The following is a 21,659-nucleotide window of genomic DNA, read 5'->3' on the forward strand; positions in this document are numbered from 1 at the left end:
TGTTCATGTAAAATATCACGTTCATATAATAATGTTGTCATCCTCCAACTCCATACCTTATTGTTTCTTTAAAAAGGTAGTCTTGATTTAATTATTTTTTCCTTTTGAATAAAAAAAATTGTTCAACAGTAGAATTTTTAATTTCACATTTTATAAAAGGTTATTAAAACATAAATGTAAAAAGTTTAGGTGATGTTTATTATTTGTCCATTTATTCTTTATTTTACTTTTGGATTAAAAAATGTTAACTTATTTTTATTTTTGTTTCTTTTGAATTATTTGTACAGAAAATATAAAACAGGTCATATTATGCATTTCCTAGGTAGGTATTTAAAAACAAGAAACATCTGAAAAATAGAATGACATAATAAATGTTTAGAGACACCACTGTACTAATAGGAAAATTCAAATAAATAAATAATAAGGATTCCAACTACAGACAATATCCACTACTACTAATAAGTGCAAATTATATATTTTTATTCTAATAGAATAAAGCACTGGTTAAAGAATTAAAAAAGAAAATATTTTTTATATTCATAAAACTGCATTTATGCATCATTCTTCCATAATTTCTAAAAAAATTATTTCTTCTTTTTTATTTCTTAACCCGTGCGTTTGGCAAGAACTTATTTTCTAAAGTAAACAAAATCCTAAGTTTGAGAACTTTAATGAATTGAAATTCCATCTTGTAGAAGGAAAGAGAAGAAAGATGGCGAATATGGTAGCTTAGTTAAGAAGAAAATCGTTCCATGTTTCAGCTTCTGCAAAAAACTCAGAAGGAATGGAGTCAAGTTCTTCATTCCAAAGCTCAAATGATCCATTTTTCGCAACAGGGAAGCACGTGCTGTTGTTAATGTTATCTTCCTTATCATCTAACAGAGTTTCCCACCAATTCTCAGACCCTGCCGAAACGGCTTCACTAACACCAACTTTCGAACTACTCATCAATTTCCCATGCACCATGGCCGATGCTTTTGCCAAAGCTCGAGGCACAGGCTTTATCACTTTGTGGGGTTTCCAAGTTCTTTCGGATTCTTTCACATTGTTGTTGTTGTTCTCCTCATCTCTGTTGTGAGATTGTACTTTCCGGCGCATGTTGGTGTTCCAGTAATTCTTCACATCGTTTGAAGTTCTTCCCGGAAGTCTTCCTGCAATCAGAGACCATCTGCATCCGACAAAGTTTTCGTTTCATGGTTGCTATTATTTTTCCATGCAAAAGTTAACATCATATATTATCAATGCATGGCATAACTGTGTATGAAAACTAAAGGTATTCTATATAATACTGATAATATGAAAGTATTGTTTATTTTGATGTGTTTGAATAAATGTTATAGAGCAGACAGAAACCTGTTCCCCAAAAGCTTATGCAATCTGATCATCAAATCGACCTCATCTTCACTGAAATCCCCTCTCTTGATATTTGGTTTCAAATAGTTCAACCATCTCAGTCGACAACTCTTCCTGCATCTGTTCAACCCTACGTGTGTACAAAACATAACAACATATGACTCATAAAAATGTTTATTATATATGACAACTTAGGAGGATGTTATGTAAAGAAAAGAGGAATGGGATAAGATAAAAACCTGCTCTTTGAGGAACAAGATGCCACTTTCCTTCGCCATAGAGTTGCACGCATTCTCTGAGAAGCTCATCTTCAGTTTGACTCCATGCTCCTTTCCTCACACCTGATACTCTTCCTTCCATCATCACACAAGCTGCTTTCACACTAGCCATAACTTGATACATGGTGAGAAAACGTTTTTCTCAAAGCACCGACGGACATATATGTATATATACACAAACACAGGAGAGTGTCCATGTGCACCTCTTTATTTTGATAAAATTGTTACTTAAGCACTAATCTTATATATTTAAACTCGCTTATCATTGTTTTTATATCTCTGTATATACTTGAGAGTATATATAAATATACCACTTAGACTTAAAAAGTAATAAGCCACTGACACAAAGTATATATATGAAAAAAATGAAGTTATTCTCATAATGCATTACCCTGAAAAATAAATAAGGTGTACATTATATTTAATGTTACACATAAATTTATTTTGTCAATAATATGTTACTGAATTTGGAATTAGCAGGCTGTTAGTGTAACTTCATGTTTTTTTTAAAAATAAAATAAAATAACATATAATATTTTTCTTTATTTGATTTAATTAAATTATTTAATTGTACTTTAAATAAATATTTTATAAAAGTAAAATAAAGTTTGGTTGTGTTTATAAACTGAACGTATGGCAATAAACTAGGGTTAAAATTTATCCAATAATTTCAAGTTACACTTATTTAATTTTCTACTTTTAAGAGAAACTTTAATTATAAGATATGACATGTGAGGAATAGGTCCTAGACCAGTGAAGATAGGAATATCTATCTCATATATACATTTAAGTGTCTTTTAGTAAACACTCACAACAAAATTTTCGAATGTTATGTTGATATATTATATATTAAACTATCCTAAAATGTGTCAATTAGGATTTAAGAATTTAATAGGTTTTAATTGATGAATTAGGATTAATGATTCGTGATTAAGGTCTAATAAGATTTTATATTTATAGACCAATAATGGGATATTTAGATCAATTAATAAAATAATATGCAAGTTGATTTATTAATATATTTGAAATATTTGAAGTTTTGGGTTTGGAAATTTAAATTCATTTTTGTACATGAGAATAATATTAAATTGAAAATAAAGGTAAAAAAATTATTAATAATAGTTGTTATGTGTGCTACAAAAGTGTGGTGAGAGATTTATTAAGGTAAAAATTACATTAAAGGTTCACCTATATATATATATATATATATATATATATATATATATATATATATATATATATATATATATATATATATATATATATATATAGGATGAATACAGGAGAAAAATTGAGCCATAATCCTTGTAATAGTGTCAAAAGTATAACTACGAACATATAAAAGTGTGGCAAATACGTTAGAGAGTGTATTTCAATTTTAGAAATAATGACATTGCTAAGTATGGACTTAATTGAAAAAATAATGATTTTCATAGTTGTAAGACTAGTTGAAAAAATAAAAGATATCAACAACTCAAGTTATAAAAGTTTTTCTTTGTAATTTTAGACATGGTGAACAATTAGATTAGAGCTTAAAGTCAATACAAAAGTTGTAGAATATTATATTATCTTTTCAAACAAAATAATCACCAACTTGATAGAATTAATATGTATATAACTTTAGACAATATTTTTAAACTCTACAAAGATCAGATAAGTATAATAAAAAATAACTGAGACAACACCCAAAACATAAAAGAGGTCATGATTATTATTTATATTGGTGCTTATTGATCATGTATAAACCTTGTGTGTACTGTATAAAAAGAGGTATATATATATGTGTAACAGTGATGATACGTTGTCTGATGATTATTTGTTATTCAATCGTGATTATTTGACACATAAAATTTTTATATTTATTTCATATTACTTTTTATTATTTTTTACTTTTTTAATATATATATATATATATATATATATATATATATATATATATATAAGTTTGTTTTTTATAATTATTTTTATTTTTGTATTATGTATTTAAAAGTGTGTTTATCATTATTCTTTTTTATTTGAATTATTTGTGTTAATGAGTTTACGTGTGCTATTGTGTCATGTGAGTTATTATGATTGGTTTTCAAGTGTATATTAATTATAAAGATGCTAGTTCTTGTCATTTGTGTGCGCAATGAGAAGTTTTAAACAAATAAAGAATACGTCATTTTATACACAGGTTATATTTCTAACTGATTTAGAATATAACATTCTACCTTGATTCTAACTCGCAAATGATGTAAATTGAGACATTATATATTATTAGAACTAAATTATAGAATGTTTTTCTTTTTAAGAAAATCATCATTTACTTAAAAATATTTTCAACAGTTTTTTTTTAAATTTTATTATGGTTTTTTATTCAAAATTTGTAAAGATCATTTAGTGCTTAAAATATTTTATTTTGTTTACCGTAACTTTTATTTAAAGTAGTGATATATACGTAATTATTTTATTACTATTGTTTTTTATATGTTATCATTTATTAAAGAAAAAATGTTTTAAAGTTGTGTATAGGAATTTAAAAGAACCAAGCTTCAAAAAGTGAATAAACTTATGATTTGGATGTAGTGGACAATACCGATTTGGATGGAAAGAGGCGTGGCTAAAGAAGATCCAGATTTCAAAAACATATACAAACAATATATTAATTTGAGTTTTTTATTTTCATGTATTTGTGAATTATTTGACATTATAGCATTGGTGTAAAACTTTGGTCCATATATACATTACACATAATATACGTGTATAAATAAAATGAACACTTAGGAAGTAGACAAGCACATTTAAGAAAATGAAAACGAGGACGGCAAAAATGTTATGTTAAAATAGAAACAAGATGTTATTAAAAGATACACTTACCTATTTTAATTAAATTCCTATCTCTTACTTACATATATACATATATAATTTATAATAGATGCGTATATAGATTTACATTAATTGTGAAATGCGATTGACCTGATATTTTATGGCGATAAGTCTTAATTGATGTTGATGCTTTGATGTTTGTTTATTATTATGATGAAAGTTTCTAATTCTATCTTTGTCATTCTATCGTAATTCATTATCATAACAATTAAAACAAAATAGATAGTGACTGGAATATTTTAATTTAACGACATATACATAAGTCAAGTGATAGATCATAGAAACTAGAGTCTTCACTAGACATAACATGCAAGAAACCCCACTTTCTGTCAATTACGTAGACAATATCAGACCCTACTAATTATTATATTTTGTCCATTTCTTCAATTCAATCATGCATGTGTGCTCAACAAATCTATTTGGCTATAAAATTCTTTTTCTGATAATTATTAAAAATTTAAATATAAATCTTCCATTAAATAAAAATTAAGAGAATAAAATCAAATCATTATCTTAAAATTTTAAATTAAAAATAATGATAATTCATTATATGCGAGTTTGACTTATATTTGATATTATGTATTTTACTAATTCTTTATGGAAAATATTCATCAATTAGTAACGAATATAAAAATAAAGAAAAAAAAAATAATCATAAGATAATTTTATAAATTATTTTTAGTTGATTTTCAAAAGTAATTAATTTTTTTAATGTTAGAACAGCACATGTTATGAGTTTTTTTTTTTCTAATTTTGTTCAATATTTCTATTTATTTTATTATAGTTGTTTGGGTACAAGAAGGAAGATTTTATAACTAATAAATTAAGAAAACGAAAAGACAAAAATGTAATCTAAAGATATTTTCTTTAGAGTCTCGGTGTGTTATATATTTGGCCCACCTATGGACATATGGAGCATAGGGTGGAAATTTTCTTCTCTTCGAGGACATATACATACGTTTATAATTAATTTTCATTTTTCTATGGAGTAAACTTCATCTTTAACTAAGTTAATTAGGTAGATTTCTTTGTAATTTATGAATGTATTTAACGTGTTCTCGAACATAAACATAATAATCCTTTAAGTTCATGTAGTGTTACCATTATAGTATTGATAATTTTTTTTCTTTATTTTTTTTTCGTTTAATAAATGTTTCAATGGGTATAAGTGCCATCTTTTATATTATTCTATAAGTTCTAATTCAACATATATTAAGAAGTAAATTTTAAGTTTAACTCAATTTTACACAATTCATTTTACTCTTGACATGTATTAAGAAGTAGATTTAAGTTTAACTCAACCTTACACATTTTCCTCACACCAAGCATTATACTAGACATTAATAAATTGTCTGATAGTGTGCTCTAAAAGCGAATGAGATTATAGGTGTAATAGACAACAAATTTCACCAGAATAGGTTTTAAATAATATTCTTGATATCATGTTAAGAAGTGAATTTTAAACTTAATTCAATTTTATAAAATTGGTTTGTAAGATAAGATTTACACTCATTTGTATAGTGTAAACTGATTTTATCATTAGTCAATAATAGGACTTTCAACACAAATTCCTCGTACCAAGATAATACATATTTAACCTTAGACTAGACATTAACGAGAGGTTCAATAACCACTGAAACAATAAACCCAAAAATTATAAATTTAACTAAGATAAATTCTAATAATAAATTTCGTATCAGGTTAAAAACATTATTTTATTTTCAATTCTACAATATTGAGCTAGAAAATTATTTAGGAGTTAAGACTTCCAACAATGTTTGACCAACTAAGAAAACTTGATTCTTTGCTTATGCAGCCAAGGTCAAAGTATTTGGCTTTGTAAACCCTAAACCAAATAATTAATGTATATCACTATTAACCAAAGCTTTGGTGACAGCGCTCTCGAAACCAAAGAATATCAAATGATATTTTTCATTGCTTTCTTTAAGTTCTTAAATTTATTATTAGTTTAATATGTACATATTAATATTATTATTTAAACCGACGTTGTACGTTACAGTTGAATTAATTTGATTCACATATTGCACTTTAGAGATTTCAAAGACTAACTTCATATATTTTGGGGATCAAAATGACCTTTCACAAAAATGGAAAAAGAAAAATTCTGAAAGAGGAGGTAGTTAAGTTCGTTGTGCATATCAGCCTTTGAGTTGGGCGTGTTCTTGTCGATTGTCGTTTTGATTGCTTCTTCATTTCCATAGAAAAACAAATGCGATTTTCATTACCCTCTCAAATCCCAAATTGAGAACATTCGATTGCCATAATGTCCAATCTTCCTCTTCTTATGGTTTTTCTTCTGGCCCCTGCATTGATGTGTAGCATTGTGGAGTCAATGATGTTCGAGCTGAAATCCACTCACACGAAGTGCATTTCCGAGGACATGAAGGCCAACACCTTCTCCTCCGGCAATTACCACGTCATTAACCCCAACAGCGTCGGCACCGTTCCTGATCATCACAAGATCACTGTTAGGGTATGGGATTCGATCCTTTTCGATCGTACTCATTCACTTTTAATTCGTGAGTTTTGATTTTAATGTTTGATTCTCGTCTTTAAAATAATATGAAATTTTTTGTGTTATTCTGTCGATACATCATGACATTTCCTATGATCTGTGTCCTTACCTCATTGCATCAAACACTTTTAAAGAAAACTGAAGATTCCTAGAATACATATTATTTACCCGTTTAATTATTTTATCTATTCTAGAATCAGCATAGAAACTAAGATTTTGGAAGGAAAATAATCAAGAAAATGTTTGAAAAGATGACTACGCATTTGCATCAAACACTTTTAAAGAAAACTGAAGATTCCTAGAATACATATTATTTACCCGTTTAATTATTTTATCTATTCTAGAATCAGCATAGAAACTAAGATTTTGGAAGGAAAATAATCAAGAAAATGTTTGAAAAGATGACTACGCATTGTCTAAATCATCCGATCACAAATCATTAAATTTGTTTATTTTTACATCTGTTGTATCAATCATAAATACTTTATTGATTTGCAATGTAACGTTATCGATGCATAACAATTAAATTATTTCAGTTTTGGTGGAAAAAGGAAACAATTATTTTTCACGGAAATTAAACTCGAAACTTGTCCATTTTTTAGAAATTAAAAATATATTTAAATTTCTTCTGCAATAACCTGGAAGTGTGCTTTCCTCCCCTATAAAATGCAACAAGAATGATTGAATCTCCAATAGTTAGTTAGTGTCTACTTGTTAAAAGGTTTCGTAATTATTTTATGCAATGTTTTATTTATTCATATCGGCTTGCATAACGTGGTTTGTTGCCAGGTGCATTCGCCTAATGGAAATGGTTATCACATTGGGGATAATGTGCTGTATGGTGAGTTTGCATTTACTGCAGCTGAGTCTGGTGATTACAGTGCTTGTTTTTCGGTGGTAGCGCATACCACGGACACTGTTACCATTGATTTTGTTTGGAAAACTGGGGTTGCTGCAAAGGACTGGAATAATGGTGGCAGGAAAAACCACATTGATGTAAGTCTTACCATGTTCCCTCTCATAGAATTCGTTGGAGTAGTTTGGAGTCTTACCAATTCGCCATACTTAGTTCTCCGTAATATTTATGATTGATTATGCTAAATGCGGTTTACTAGGCCTTTTATACCGAACTTTTCTATCCATTACATTCTTCTATCAGGAATGCGTATACAAAGAATTGCTTCATCCTAGTTTGAGGATGTGGGGAGACTTACTATGAGCTATAATAAATTAATATTTCCTAAGCACGGAGTTGCCTAGAATTTCGAATTGATATTTTGCATTGGTAGTGTGAAGGGGTATATATAATGTCTTACTAGCGTTACCACTTATTTGCAGCTATAAGAGGCACGGTGAAAGACTCCACTTAATATCAATTGATAAGAATATTGAGAGAATCACATCACAAAAGCTAGTCATTGTAGTGGCTAATACAACACCTGAAAGATGTTTCATGAATGAAGTTAATACATATGAATAAGCTAATTCTAAAACACCAACTTATCTTTGTCAGGTAAAGGGGTGTCTGATTTATAGATTTAAGTACTTGTGTGTTTTCTAAAGTGTTATTTCTTGACATCTTAGGAAATGGAAATGGAGTTAAAGAAGTTGAATGACGCTGTCACATCTATCCACGACGAGATGTTTTATCTTCGCGAAAGGTACAAATTCATAGTTTCTGCTTACAAGTTTACCGGTGCTATTGGTCTCTTTGATTCAGTAAACAATGTTTCTCCATGTGATCTGATGGTTATTGGGTTCTGCTTCACTCATTCAAAGTCTCTTAATAAAAAATGTATGAAACGTATTGTTGTTGGCTAAGAAAATTTGAATATGTTTCAGAGATGGATCTCTCTCTGTATGCCTAGTGTTAACTACATACTACCAAGTGTTTGTACTATTCAAGAGTGATTTGGTCCATGTTGTCATGCAGAATTAAATTCTATTAATTTGTCTTATTACACCCAAAAGAGCGATATGGATGAAATCACTAGACGATTAACCTTCTCACACCACCAAAACAGAAATAAAGAAGGTTTAAAACTAAATCTGACATAACCCTGGTCATTCAATGGGTTGGTGCTCATCAGAAAATTTGCCCTTTTAATGCTACCAATATCCTTCTCTCCTGTTTTCCACCTTTTGTGATCAAATTCTTTGATTACATATTGTTTGAGCCTCATAAATATGACAACAAACCAAGGAGAGAAAGGTGTGATGAAACTGACGAATGAGATTCCTATTTTATGTTTAAACTTTGTAAGGTTTGACTTAGTATGATCACACACTCTCTATTGGAGATTGATCTTTTTATTCATTACAAGGACAGAGGTTTTGCTCAATTTTGATGGCATTTATTTCATGGCTGATACAGGGAGACAGAGAGGCAATTTCTTACGGACGAGACTAACAGCAAGATGTTCAACTACAGTTTTCTTTCAATTTTAGTTTGCTTGTCTGTGGCTGGTTTGCAACTATGGCATTTGAAGACATTCTTTGAGAGGAAGAAGCTCCTCTAAGATGGGTTTTACTCATTTGGATTTGTTCATTTTGGCACTTGACAGGTTATTGAATATATACGTATTTAGATTGTGTTTCGTTTATAATGACTACAACTTGTTACTTCCAATTGTTTATTATACTGATGGAATGTAACACTGGATTAGTAAATTTCAGATCTTTTTAAGGTTTATAAAATGTATACAGTTGTTTTAATTCATTGCTTTGAAAAACTGACTGAACAGTTGGTCAGATACGAAGGCCTATTAAGATTTTGATGTTCAGTTCAAACAAACTATATAGACTAAAATTAGAAAAAAGTAAATAGAAAAAAATAATAATAAAAAACTGAAAATAATGACCGAAAACCAATTTATATCTGTCAATAAAATGTTTAATCGATGTTATTTTGATAGTTTTCTTTAAAAAATAGAAAAAAAAATTAATTTTACATAATAAACTTGTTATTGTTAATAGAAATTATTATTTATTATTGAAATTGAGACGTGTTAATATATATAATTTAGATTGTTACGTGTATCTGAATTGGGAATATATGCATATTTTTTTTAAAATTTGTTTTACATAGTCATTACATTATGTTTTTAATATTATTTAATTATTTTACCAATAGAAATTTAACCATAATTTAATCACAAAGCCTTAAAACAATGATTTTGTATATTGTATTATCTTTTCAAATTTAAAAATTTGTGTAAAATCTTCCCTATTCCTGATTTTTTTTCCCACTATCCTGTTGATACAAGGTAAGCATGTCACCAAGACAATGGTACCAGTGACGGAACATTTATAAAAAAAAAGTGACGAGGAGTTAGAATTTCGATATTTAACACCCATCTATAAAAAAATTAACTATTACATATTTTTTTTATTATATTTATCTTCTAATTTAAAATTTTAATATATCTTTTTTATGAAAGATATGATAGTTAATCCCGTGTTGCTGTATACAGAAAAAAAAACACAAGTAAAATGGTTGCATATGTATGATTTCAGATTGCTTTATCCTCTCTTATAATTGGATTGGGAAAAAAAGTATTGAACAAATAGTTTTTTTTTTTACTTTATTTTTAAATTGTATCATCATGACATCACATACATGCTTCGTCACATTTGACATTGTGCTGTTACAGTTAGACTCTTCCTTCTTCCTTCTAAGGGAACAGAAAACAAAGGTTACTATAATACCCTCGTCTCATTCGTTCCCAACGTTTGGTATCTGAGGAACAGTGTTCGTCTTGCATTGCAACAACAATGGGAAGCGCCACTGTTGCGTCAACCCTCGTCCAAATGGCCCAGAGGTGCACGTGCATGCGCGACCTCAAGCTCCTCCACGCGCACGCCTTCCGTACCCACCTCGACGACCACGTGGTGGTCCTCGGCAAGCTCTTCCGGTTCGCTGCGGTGTCGCCGTTGGGAGACTTGAGGTACGCTCACCGCATGTTCGATATAATGCCCCACCGAACCACCTTCTTCTACAACACCCTCATACGCGCCCACTCCCATTCCACCTCCCCTTCTCTCTCTTCCCTCTTCTTCAACCTCATGATGCAAAACGACGTCGCCCCAGATCAGTTTTCCTTCACCTTCTTGCTCAAGTCCCGCTCAAGAACCATCCCTTTGACCCACCACAACGACATACATGGCGCTGTTTTGAAGTTCGGGTTTTGCAGCCACTTGCACGTTCAGAACGGGCTGATACACTTGTATGCCCATAGGGGGATGACCCTTTTGGCAAGAAGGGCATTTGAGGATGTTTTGTACCTGGGTTTGGAGGTTGATGTTGTGTCCTGGTCTGGGTTGCTTGTGGCGCACGTAAAGGCTGGTGAATTGGACGTTGCGAGGAGGGTGTTTGATGAAATGCCCCAGAGGGATGTGGTTGCGTGGACTGCCATGTTATCGGGGTATTCCCGGGCTAGGCGACCTGGAGATGCTCTGGAGTTGTTCAGGGAGATGAGGCATGCAGGGGTGTGGCCAGACGAGGTTACCATGGTGAGTGTGATCTCAGCTTGTGCAACTTTGGGAGATGTAGAGACAGGGAGGATGGTTCACCATTTCGTGGAAGAGAATGGGTTTGGGTGGATGGTTGCTCTTTGCAATGCGCTCATTGATATGTATGGGAAGTGTGGATGCTTGGAGGAGGCATGGTACGTGTTTCATGGGATGACGAGAAGGAGCTTGATCACATGGAACTCAATGATGACCGTATGTGCGAACCATGGGAATGCTGATGATGCTTTCAGGTTGTTTGAATGGATGGTTCGTTCGGAGGTTGTGCCTGATTCAGTGACACTTCTGGCGCTTCTGGTTGCGTTTGCTCATAAGGGGTTGGTGGATGATGGAATTAGATTGTTTGAGAGAATGGAAAGGGACTACGGAGTTGAACCTAGGATTGAGCATTATGGAGCAGTGGTAGATATGTTGGGGCGTGCAGGGCGAATACAGGAGGCTTATGATCTGCTTGCAAATATTTCTATTCCATGCAATGATGTTGTTTGGGGAGCTCTGCTTGGAGCTTGCAGGATTCATGGTGATGTTGACATGGGGGAAAAGATTATAAAGAAGTTGTTGGAGTTGAAACCAGATGAAGGTGGATACTATATTCTCCTGCGTGATATCTATGTTGCTGCAGGCCGGACTGTTGAAGCCAATGAGATGAGGCAAGCCATGTTAGCTAGTGGAGCAAGGAAAAATCCTGGTTGTAGTTGGGTGGAAGGATGAAGTTTAGGTGTGCATCCAAAGCTTCATGCAAGGCAAAGGTAATAGCCTCTGTGCAGTGCAGGATGTAGATTTGTTTGCACGGAATCTCCATAAGCCAGTATGTTATTGATTCAAGGCAGCAAATCGGCAAGTAGAATGGTTGAAAGTTTTGTTAGATGACCAGATAACGGTTTCCATTCATTGTTGTACTTCAAATTTGAATCAGCCCATGATTTCTTGAAGTCTCGCTCTTCAATTTTCTGTTGAGCCATTGGTACTGATGAAGATTTTTAGGAAACTACTGTTTCTGTATATATGTCATGAAGCAGCAAGTTTGAAGTTATTCTTGAAAATAAAAGTTGATGATTTTGTTCTATGATGGATTAAACAAGCAGGAGCTGGATCTGACTCTAAAATAATGCCCATCTACAGTTACTCGGTGTTTGCTTCAAAGTTTGGGTCATTACAGTGTGGATATTTTTTCTTTCGTGGAACCAGGTCTAACCATAGATACCATAACTAGTTGAAATAATGATCAGATGACAGTATCGTGCTGCTGATTGTTGAAGGATTATAAACCCTAGTGCTATCAATAAAGTATTCAATCATATGGCATACGGGCATGTATATGATTGATCAGATTTGTTCTTTAGCTTGAAGATTTACCGAGGCAATTACGATCCTATGCTCACCAGATGAAACACTGTAGTAACACTTATTTAATATACATTACTTTCTAACTACATTTATTACAAACCTATATTAGCAGAAGAGAAGTTGAGGCCCAAGGCTCCAATTGAAACCAGCGGGAGTGGTAGTTCGTTTGTCCCGTTTGATTGCGGTAAATACTAAATAATTTTTTACCTTATATTTAGCTCTCACAACTTCTTGTGGTGAAGCCCTTGTTATGAATATTTTTAATGGTTCTGTATTATAGTTTTTGTCTAGTTCTATTTATGAATTTTAAAGTTCTGTATAGTTGGATTCCTTAATAAATAAATAAAAATTTCGTTTCAACTTTGTATTTCTATTTAAGCTTCTTTTCCGAACTGGTGTCTTTTAGCATTCCATTTCGATTGGTCGAATATAGGTCATCGTGCATGAAAACGATAAAAGGTGCATTCATTCCAAGCTTCTCATCACTGACCTATTATTAAATGATAAGGAATGAAAAAATATTGAGCACCTACAAAAGAAACAGCCAGAAAAATGGTAGTAAAACACTATTTTAAATAATCGTTGCTGAGAATATAGGAATGCCGTGAGAAGGTGCATGCATAGATACGTCGTTCCTAAGTAATTTTAACTCTAGTTGTCATAAAGTGACTAACAAAAGGACTAATTAATGAATGGAAAACATCTATAAAAACCAGCATCAGTCAAATCTTATAAAACTACAGGATAAGTTGTACCATACATACCAAACCTTGTCAACATAAGAAATATAGATAGTTTTCTTTGTAAGTGCAAGTTAATACTACAAGTGCAAGAAATACAGAGCGATTACCAAATATAATCAACAAATAATTCTTTTTATTCACTCATGAAATACTTAAGATTAATAATAGAGAAAATATATTCCAGATGACTTGGATACACCTCTCTTATGATCTCATTTATAATGATAAATTTTTTACACAATGAGAAGAGAAAAGATAAAATGTCTAAAGTAGAAACCTAGATACAGAAGTAGGTGCAACTTATAAGTACACCAGGTACTAGTTTCCAATACAACTATTGTTGTAGAAGTGAGGTATAATCAGGCCAATAGAAACAATGATTTGGTAAACCATATCCTAACCTAGTACTTGGCAAGCAATCATTATGACATTATTAAATTCCACTTCCATGTCACAGCCAAAGCTAGGCAAACAGGATAGGTTTATAGTGCGTCAATAAAACAAGGGAAAACTACGACCAAGTTAATATTTGAGCGTGTTGTTTCGTTTCATCTCCACTTCCCTCTTTCATCACAGCCAAAATTGTAGTCACGGGATTTAGCTAGACATGGAACACTGAAAAATCCATATGAACCTGCACGTATTTTTATTAGAAAATTCAATCACAGGACACAAGATCATCTTCATGCAGTTAGTTAGATGTGACAAGCCGACTTACCAAATAATTGTATTCCGATAGCAGTATAACATCATGATTGTGTTCTTCCATCAACGGATACTGTACAGAGTTATTCTTTATCTGATTTCACTGTTAACAGAAGATCTTCAAGCATATTTGTTGAGGGAAAATACATGGATAGAGGCATTGCAAAAATAATAATGCCGAAAAGAAGCTGCAGAGAGAATGAAACTGAAGATCAATATTGAATCGCAACCTAACAAAAAGACGAGAAGGATTATATGTTTTCATATCAATACTCAACTAGAACATTGATCGGGAAAGAAGTATATAAAGAGGCAATTTAGTATTTACTTACAAGGTATGGCCACATACCATGTGTCCAGTAAAAGGTACTTGAAAATCACTTGAAATCAGAATAACTTCTCATGAGAATAATTAAACTAAGCATTCCCCAACATTTAAGGCCAATAAACTTAACTAGTAAAAACAGCAAAGCATCTTTCCATATTCTATAAAGCATGACCTAACTATTATCCGGTTTACCATAATTCCTCTAAATAGGTTCTCTTATGTGTAAAGGGGGATCTCTTTTTTTTAATTTTCAGTGTACTGGTCTTATTCCAGTTTGAAAAGGAGAAAGCTCCTTTGGGGGCATACACGTAAACCTTGGTTCTAGGGTGATTCTTAACTTTCTTCAGAAAAAAGAACCTAACAGAAACATTTCCAAAAAGATTAAGTGAAGTGTCTAGACTAATGAAAGAGAAAAAGGATATACAAGAGGACTAAAAGGGATAGCTACGTTTATGATATCATCCGCATATTTCATAAATCACAGAACCAGAAAATACGTTACCACCAGGATCCAATTTTGAAAAGTCTTAAAGATCACCCAAAAGTAATCTTGTCACACTGACTATTTTACCAAACCTGGATTGAGGGATTAATTTATTGCATATTGTTTTAGATAAATAAAATAATCGACCATGACAATTAATAACTGGAAGAGTGAAAATCATAGATGGGAAAAAAATACTTTTTATGTTGAGCTCTCCACTTGCTAGAACTGTCACATGGTTGAGTCTCCAGGACTGTTCTCCCAAAGGCCAGAGGTTCTTCAGGACCCTAACAGATTCCTGAAAATAAGATCTTCTATTCAGCTTATATACTATGCATTCTGACATTTTTTTTATAGAACAGATAGTCCTCATTGTAGATTTATAATTAAATTTCGTCGGTGGTTACCTTTTGTCTGTTTGGTGGAAGGCTTATTTATTGAATTTTGTAGAAGGGTTTCATCACTCTTCTTTTATATTCCAATTTTCTTCTTTAACTGTCTTCTTTTAGTTACAAAATAACAAGGCATCCAAAGACAAATCATTTCATTTTATTGAAAAATAACAAAAATTGTGTCCTAATTCACTGGAACCAACCAAGTGTGTAGATACAATGGGAGATTACTCCTGCATATCTTGTCTTTATTAAACTAAACGCCAATTGCAATGCTTTAATTAATGCAAGAGATGTAGTGGGAGATTTAAGATGTGTGGACCATCATTGGATTGTTGGTTTGTCAAGGTTTATTTTCATCAGCATATTCACTAAACTGCAATGTGTTACTTTTAATGGAAAACAAACTGTGATCATGAGCAAGAAAATCATATTCAACAAATCTTTATTTCATCAAGTGTAGGGATGGTTTTCATAACAGAGCACAGTTATTTGATATTCACAGGATGGTTGATATGGGTTTGGTTACAAACCTTTGACATACTCTGAGAGAAGGTAAATCAATGTTTAGATCACATGGTAAAGACTGGGTCACCCCAAGACAAGAAAAGCCAGGAAGATGCCACTGGTAGGTAAGGAAATATACTTTTCTGTTTCTATACAATGCAGAACAAATACCTCATTAGATATAGAAGAAAGACCTCAATTCAAATATAAATTGAAACAAACTCAAATTTAATCCAGTTAAAACACAATATGCATCTTATATTAAGCTAAACAATTAGAAACAAGAAAACTTTCTTAAACATTGCTTAACTACACTCCTTAATTGTCGTAATTAGTATCATTTTAATTTTGTATAAAGCATATCCATACCTACCTGCAATGACCTGGTAACCAATATGCAATTTCAGCACAGTCCTTCTCTTTTCAACCTGTAGAAAGAAACACAATCCTTCAGCTCAGTAATTAAAAGACCATGTTTCAGTCATACGTCTTAGCAAATAAGCCAATAGCATATGTGATTTTGCTTTACCTTTAGGTTTTGACTGGATAAACTTTAGAAATCAGAATAAATCCAAGTGCAAACCGTCTAATTGATAAACTTCTAATGAAAATGCACCCTTCTAGCTTTTACAATACCACGTTTTAAAGCTGAGATGACACACGCATCTGGTGTCATTCCCTTGGAATACATTTCATTAAGCAGTATAATGGCCTTTTCCATGTGCCCTCTCGTACATAAGCCAGAGACCAGAGCAGTGTATGTTACAGTATCTGGTTTTAGTCCACTGTCAATCATTTTATCAAATAGGCTTACTGCTTCTTGAAAGTTCTCCGTCTTCATGTGTCCATCAATCAACACAGTGTAACAAACAACATCCGGATTTATTTCCATTTGCTCCATATCTCTCAAGATGGAAGAAACTTTCAATGATGTCTTATTTCCTTCTCCATGACGAGAGACACACCTTAAATTTGCTTTAAAGTTTCCATCAAGTAAAACTGTGTAGGTAATGACATCAGGTTTGATTCCTCTCCTCTTCATATCCTGCAAGAGGTCATGGGCCTCTTGCAAGAAGTTCATCCTACAATAGCTATTTATCATAATTGTGTAAATTATAACATCAGGGGTGAGTCCTCTATTTACTAAAAAATCAAAAAGAGAGCGGGCATTCTTCATATCCCCGGTCTGGCACAGTGAAGCTATAACTTTTGAATACATTATCATGCTAGGTTCAGCATTTGACAACAACATTCTCTCCAGTAACATCTTAGCTTTCTTAATGTCACCTGTCATACAGAGTTTAGTAATTAGCTTAGAACAGGAGGCATTGTTAGCCATATCTCCTTGGTTTGACAGCTTAAGGAAAATTTCATAGGCTTTTTTTACAATGTCCGCTTCACAATAGCCATTAACCATGGCAGAATAGATTTCAATACTCTTATCTTCTAGACTGTTAAAATACACCTCGGCTTCCAAAACCTTTCCCACTGAACACAAAATTTCAATGATTAACTTATGTGTAGTAGAGTTTGGCTTCACGCCTTGACTCTCCAAACAATCCAAAAGCTTTAATGCCTCACAAGCACGACCATTTTTAAGCAGCCCAGTTGCCAGTACATTATATGTTATAATATCAGGTTTGAAACCCTCATCACTCATTTCCTTAAACACCCTATACCCACTAACGAGATCACCCTGAAGACAGTATCCCTTGATAAACGTTGTGTAGTGCTTAAGATCTAAAGCCACACCCCTTCTCTTCATGTCTTCCGACATCTCTATCGCATCCTCCACCTTCCCTAACTTAAACAAAGCATCAAAAACAATGTTGTAGGCAACCCCATCAAGAAACATCCCGGACTCCTTTAGTTCCTTAAACTGATCCACCACCTCCAAAGTCATGCCCATCTTTCCCAAACAATGCAGAATGTAACTAACAATAACACAATTCGTCTTCACACCCCTCGAAATCATCTCATCATGCAAAGCCAAAGCCTTGAGCAGATTATGACCCTTACAATACCCTTGAATCAACGCAGAATAAACAAACACATCAGGAACCAACCCTTGCCTCTCCATGTCATCAAACACACCCTGAGCCTCATCCAACTTCATCTCATTACAAAACCCGCGAACAACCGCAGTGTATGCATAAACCTCCAAAGGGGCATTACTCTTTCTAAATGCTTGCAGCACCTCATACCCCAAATCAGACCTATGTTTATTACAAAACCCTTCAATGTAAGCAGCATAGCAATACGAATGAGGGGTGATCCCGACTCTCTCCATTTCCTCAAAAACACAGAAAGCTTGCCTCAAGTCACCCTTTTTACACAACGCCTTGATGACAATTGCATAGGAATAACAATTGGGTCTGAAACCAAACCTCTTGAGTTGCTCAAAAATAGCCAGTGCTTTATCGACCTCGCCCTGTTCCACCAACCTGTTGAAGAGGAAGTTGCAAGTAAGAACATCAGGGACAATTCCGCGACGCCGAGTTTGGAACAAAAAATCAATGGCCTCATCAAACATGTTGAGGCTGACACAGGTTTTGACAAAGCCACCAAAAGCTCTCAGCAAGTACTGGTTATGGTGGTCGAAGTCCTGGAAGAGTATTTCAAAGAGTTGAAGGAGGTGAAAGGAAAGATGGTGGTGTTTCGAGAGGGTAATGAGGTGGAGAAAGAGGGAGTCTAGTTTTCTGGGCAGGTTCCAAAAAGCGAACATTTTGGTGATGGCAGCATAGGTTGAGAGGGTGTGCAGGAAACCGGTGCGGTGGAGGTGGTTGAGGAAGGAGAGGGCAAGGGAGGGGTGGTGGTGGAGACATTGGAGGGTTTGAAGGACTTGGAGGGTGGTTGGGTGTGAAAGGGGCGTGGAAGGGGTGGTGTCGGAGAAAGAGGGTGGGGTGGAGTGAGCGAGTGCAGTGGATGCAAATGGCTGTGAAAAGGGTCTTAGGTTGGGTTTGTCAATGGTTTTGAAGACAAGGTTGAAAACACGAAGCCACATGGACATGGAAAGAAGAACAACATGTGGTGGTGGTAGGGGTGGGCAAACTGCCTTATAGTGCACTCCACTATAAAAGTTTATAGTTAACTATAAACTAGTTTAAAAAAACTACCCTAAACTAAAAAATAGTTCTGCCCTGAACTGAACTATTTTCTAGTTCAGAGTAACTGAATTGAACTAAAAACTCCAATACAACATCCCACCAATTCTTCTCCCTTGCTAGTAACTTTCAGTATCCCTTCCCATGCCCATTTGTTGGCATCCCATTCATCATCTCTGAAATGAATTTCACTAATATAAAAATCCTGTAATCACACATTCCAAAAAAACTTTCAAAATCAGAACACCAATTTCTTCATAAAGAAGATTAACAAAGCCAATGAAAGACACAAAATAATTAAAAGCATAGCAGAAGTGATAAAACAGATCTAACACTGAATAACATCACTTCTTTACATACTCAAAAACTCATCCTAAACATAAAAAAAAATCGCATCAATCTCATTTTACTTCCTCTCAAGTACATTAAACAACCTATAAAGAACTATCCATACTGTAGACGACAACAGACTTACAAGAACCATATCAAGCAGAAGAACTTTCCACAAAATTCAATACAGAAAAATTTAGTGATTAGTAATTTGATAAGAAACAGAAAAGTATATTCTACACTTGATAAGAAACAGGAAGATTCCACAGTTCTTGCAATATTCCCTAAGATGCATCAATACCATTCAATACCATTCAAGGAGCAATTTGGTTTTAAAATAACACAACATATACAACATCTTTCTCAATGATTAATCTCAACTACTACTAAAGACATTAAAAATCTAAAATAGACATGATACCATCTCCAGACATTTTCATTAAAGGCACCTGCATAGCACTACTAATGTACAGATTGAAGTACCTATGCTGAAGTAATTATAGTACATGCCTTCATGACTTGCAACTGTCTCCGGTAGTGCTTCCTTAATTTCAAAGCTCTGCACACAAAAAATTGCATATTACAATTCCCCAACAACAGCAATTGAGAAAAAAAGTTACAAAAAAAGTGGGAAAAGTTGCATGTTGAAGCAAATATTTTGCGGTCTTATCCAACTTTATAGTAAAAACAACCCTATGTGATATTTTTAAGAATTATACTTTTGGGTGTATTTTTAAGGGATAAGCAAACATGATGAGAGCGTTATGTATGTTCTTGGTATTAAGGAAGCTGCGAAGAAGAAGGTACAGTTTGGTTCTTCCAAAGATGGTTTTCAATTTAAAGTTCTAGAATTTGTTAAAGCATGTTTCGTTTTCAGATCCAATTTCTTTTGGATTATAATTAGATTTTTAAAAGTGTTTCTAAATTAGAAGGAGATAAATTGAGTCAACTCATCATACCCACTCTCCCATGAACTCACTCAACATTGAAGAACTATAAATACTTAAAATTAGTAACATTACAAATAAATCACTCAAGAAAAAAGAAAAAAAAAATCCGGAGAGACCTTGATAAGGGGGCAAGAATAAAACCCCACATGTTTAAGTAATCAGAAAAAATGCATTGCTTTTAGAGAGAGAAAGATATAGAAAAGGTTGAAAAGTAATGGAGAGATGATTAACCCAGATTGAGAAATGTAGAGAATAAGTTTATGATAGATGAAAGATGTGTTCATTTGGGAACCCGAGTAAACTGTTCTCAGAACATCACGGTGAAACTAAAAGCACGAGAAGAAGTATTTGAAAGAAAACCTAAATCGTCGCCGCCTATACCACCATGCGTTGCCGTCAATGTTCTTATGTAAGTAACCTCTCTCTCTTTTATCAATCAGAACTCTATCCGTTAGACAACTTACCCTTATAAAAAAAGCAAATCAAATCAAATCTTCCTAAACCATTAAAACATCCACAAAATTATAAACAAAATCAATTATTACCCCACTCGGTTTATCCAGATGAATACAGCCGTACTTTCCAATTTTATTTATCCCTTTTGAAAGAGAAAGGGAAAAATTTCGTAGGGCAGAGTGATATGCTTTGCTTCTCGCTAAAGGAAAAGTGTACTCCGAACCTTCGACATGGTGGTAGAGCCTCCGACAGTTCGACGACGGTACAATGCGACAAAGCTTTCGACAACAACGAGCCTTCAACGGCGATAAGCCGTAAGGGCGGCTACCCTTAAACAGTAGTAGTAACGAACCTTTGACGATACTGAAAAAAGACTGCTGCGACTTCACCCTATTTTCGTTTTAATGTATTTGCTGTTTCAAAACTTCAGCATTTTTCTTTTCAAAATGTTTTTACATCTTTTCAAATGAAACCCATCTATTTAATTTGTGTGCATTAATCTTAATATAATTATATTAAATGGTTATTCAATAGTATTATTCTGAGTTCGGTAAGAGTAAAATCAATGAAGAAGTATTTATTTTTTCTTTACAAGTAAATTTAGGTCAACAATTGCAATTACAATCATTCATTAAACAATGACAATCCTCCCATGTTTATATTAAATACTTCGATATTAAGTGTACTTAGTATTTTCTTTCAAAAGTTATATGTTAAAATTTATTTGCTTTATTTACTCACATCAATT

At 33.0% G+C, this 21,659-nt stretch overlaps 3 protein-coding genes and 1 pseudogene across 12 annotated transcripts; 2 read left to right on the forward strand and 2 right to left on the reverse strand.

The window, feature by feature from the left end:
- Positions 1 to 451: 451 nt before the first annotated feature.
- LOC124840658 (transcription factor MYB123-like) lies at positions 452 to 1,820 on the reverse strand. Its single transcript, XM_047316748.2, has 3 exons — positions 1,593 to 1,820; positions 1,354 to 1,483; positions 452 to 1,168 (listed from the first exon to the last, which is right to left on the reverse strand). The coding sequence occupies exons 1-3, from the start codon at positions 1,753 to 1,755 to the stop codon at positions 730 to 732; spliced, it is 732 nt and encodes a 243-aa protein (XP_047172704.2). The 5' UTR covers positions 1,756 to 1,820; the 3' UTR covers positions 452 to 729.
- Positions 1,821 to 6,569: 4,749 nt separating this feature from the next.
- LOC124840660 (transmembrane emp24 domain-containing protein p24delta7-like) lies at positions 6,570 to 9,754 on the forward strand. The gene is made up of 4 exons (XM_047316750.2): positions 6,570 to 6,993; positions 7,825 to 8,031; positions 8,620 to 8,696; positions 9,410 to 9,754. The coding sequence occupies exons 1-4, from the start codon at positions 6,784 to 6,786 to the stop codon at positions 9,552 to 9,554; spliced, it is 639 nt and encodes a 212-aa protein (XP_047172706.1). The 5' UTR covers positions 6,570 to 6,783; the 3' UTR covers positions 9,555 to 9,754.
- Positions 9,755 to 10,539: 785 nt separating this feature from the next.
- On the forward strand, positions 10,540 to 12,907 carry LOC124840661 (pentatricopeptide repeat-containing protein At5g48910 pseudogene; annotated as a pseudogene).
- An 861-nt stretch (positions 12,908 to 13,768) lies between these two features.
- On the reverse strand, positions 13,769 to 21,335 carry LOC124840656 (uncharacterized). 10 transcript variants are annotated; one of them, XM_088113328.1, is made up of 9 exons: positions 21,001 to 21,335; positions 20,816 to 20,920; positions 20,016 to 20,064; positions 16,601 to 19,380; positions 16,445 to 16,499; positions 16,098 to 16,220; positions 15,371 to 15,470; positions 14,374 to 14,548; positions 13,769 to 14,289 (listed from the first exon to the last, which is right to left on the reverse strand). In XM_088113328.1, the coding sequence occupies exon 4, from the start codon at positions 19,079 to 19,081 to the stop codon at positions 16,673 to 16,675; it is 2,409 nt and encodes an 802-aa protein (XP_087969454.1). In that variant the 5' UTR covers positions 19,082 to 19,380; positions 20,016 to 20,064; positions 20,816 to 20,920; positions 21,001 to 21,335; the 3' UTR covers positions 13,769 to 14,289; positions 14,374 to 14,548; positions 15,371 to 15,470; positions 16,098 to 16,220; positions 16,445 to 16,499; positions 16,601 to 16,672. The 10 variants fall into 10 exon arrangements, with proteins under 10 accessions (XP_087969454.1, XP_087969455.1, XP_087969450.1 ...); XM_088113329.1 differs by having other exon boundaries at positions 16,601 to 19,351; positions 19,989 to 20,064; XM_088113324.1 differs by having other exon boundaries at positions 19,989 to 20,064.
- Positions 21,336 to 21,659: the final 324 nt, after the last annotated feature.

This window comes from Vigna umbellata, chromosome 4 (genome assembly GCF_029865625.1).
Source record: "Vigna umbellata cultivar VRB3 chromosome 4, Vumbellata_1.0, whole genome shotgun sequence".
Classification (NCBI taxonomy): domain Eukaryota; kingdom Viridiplantae; phylum Streptophyta; class Magnoliopsida; order Fabales; family Fabaceae; genus Vigna; species Vigna umbellata.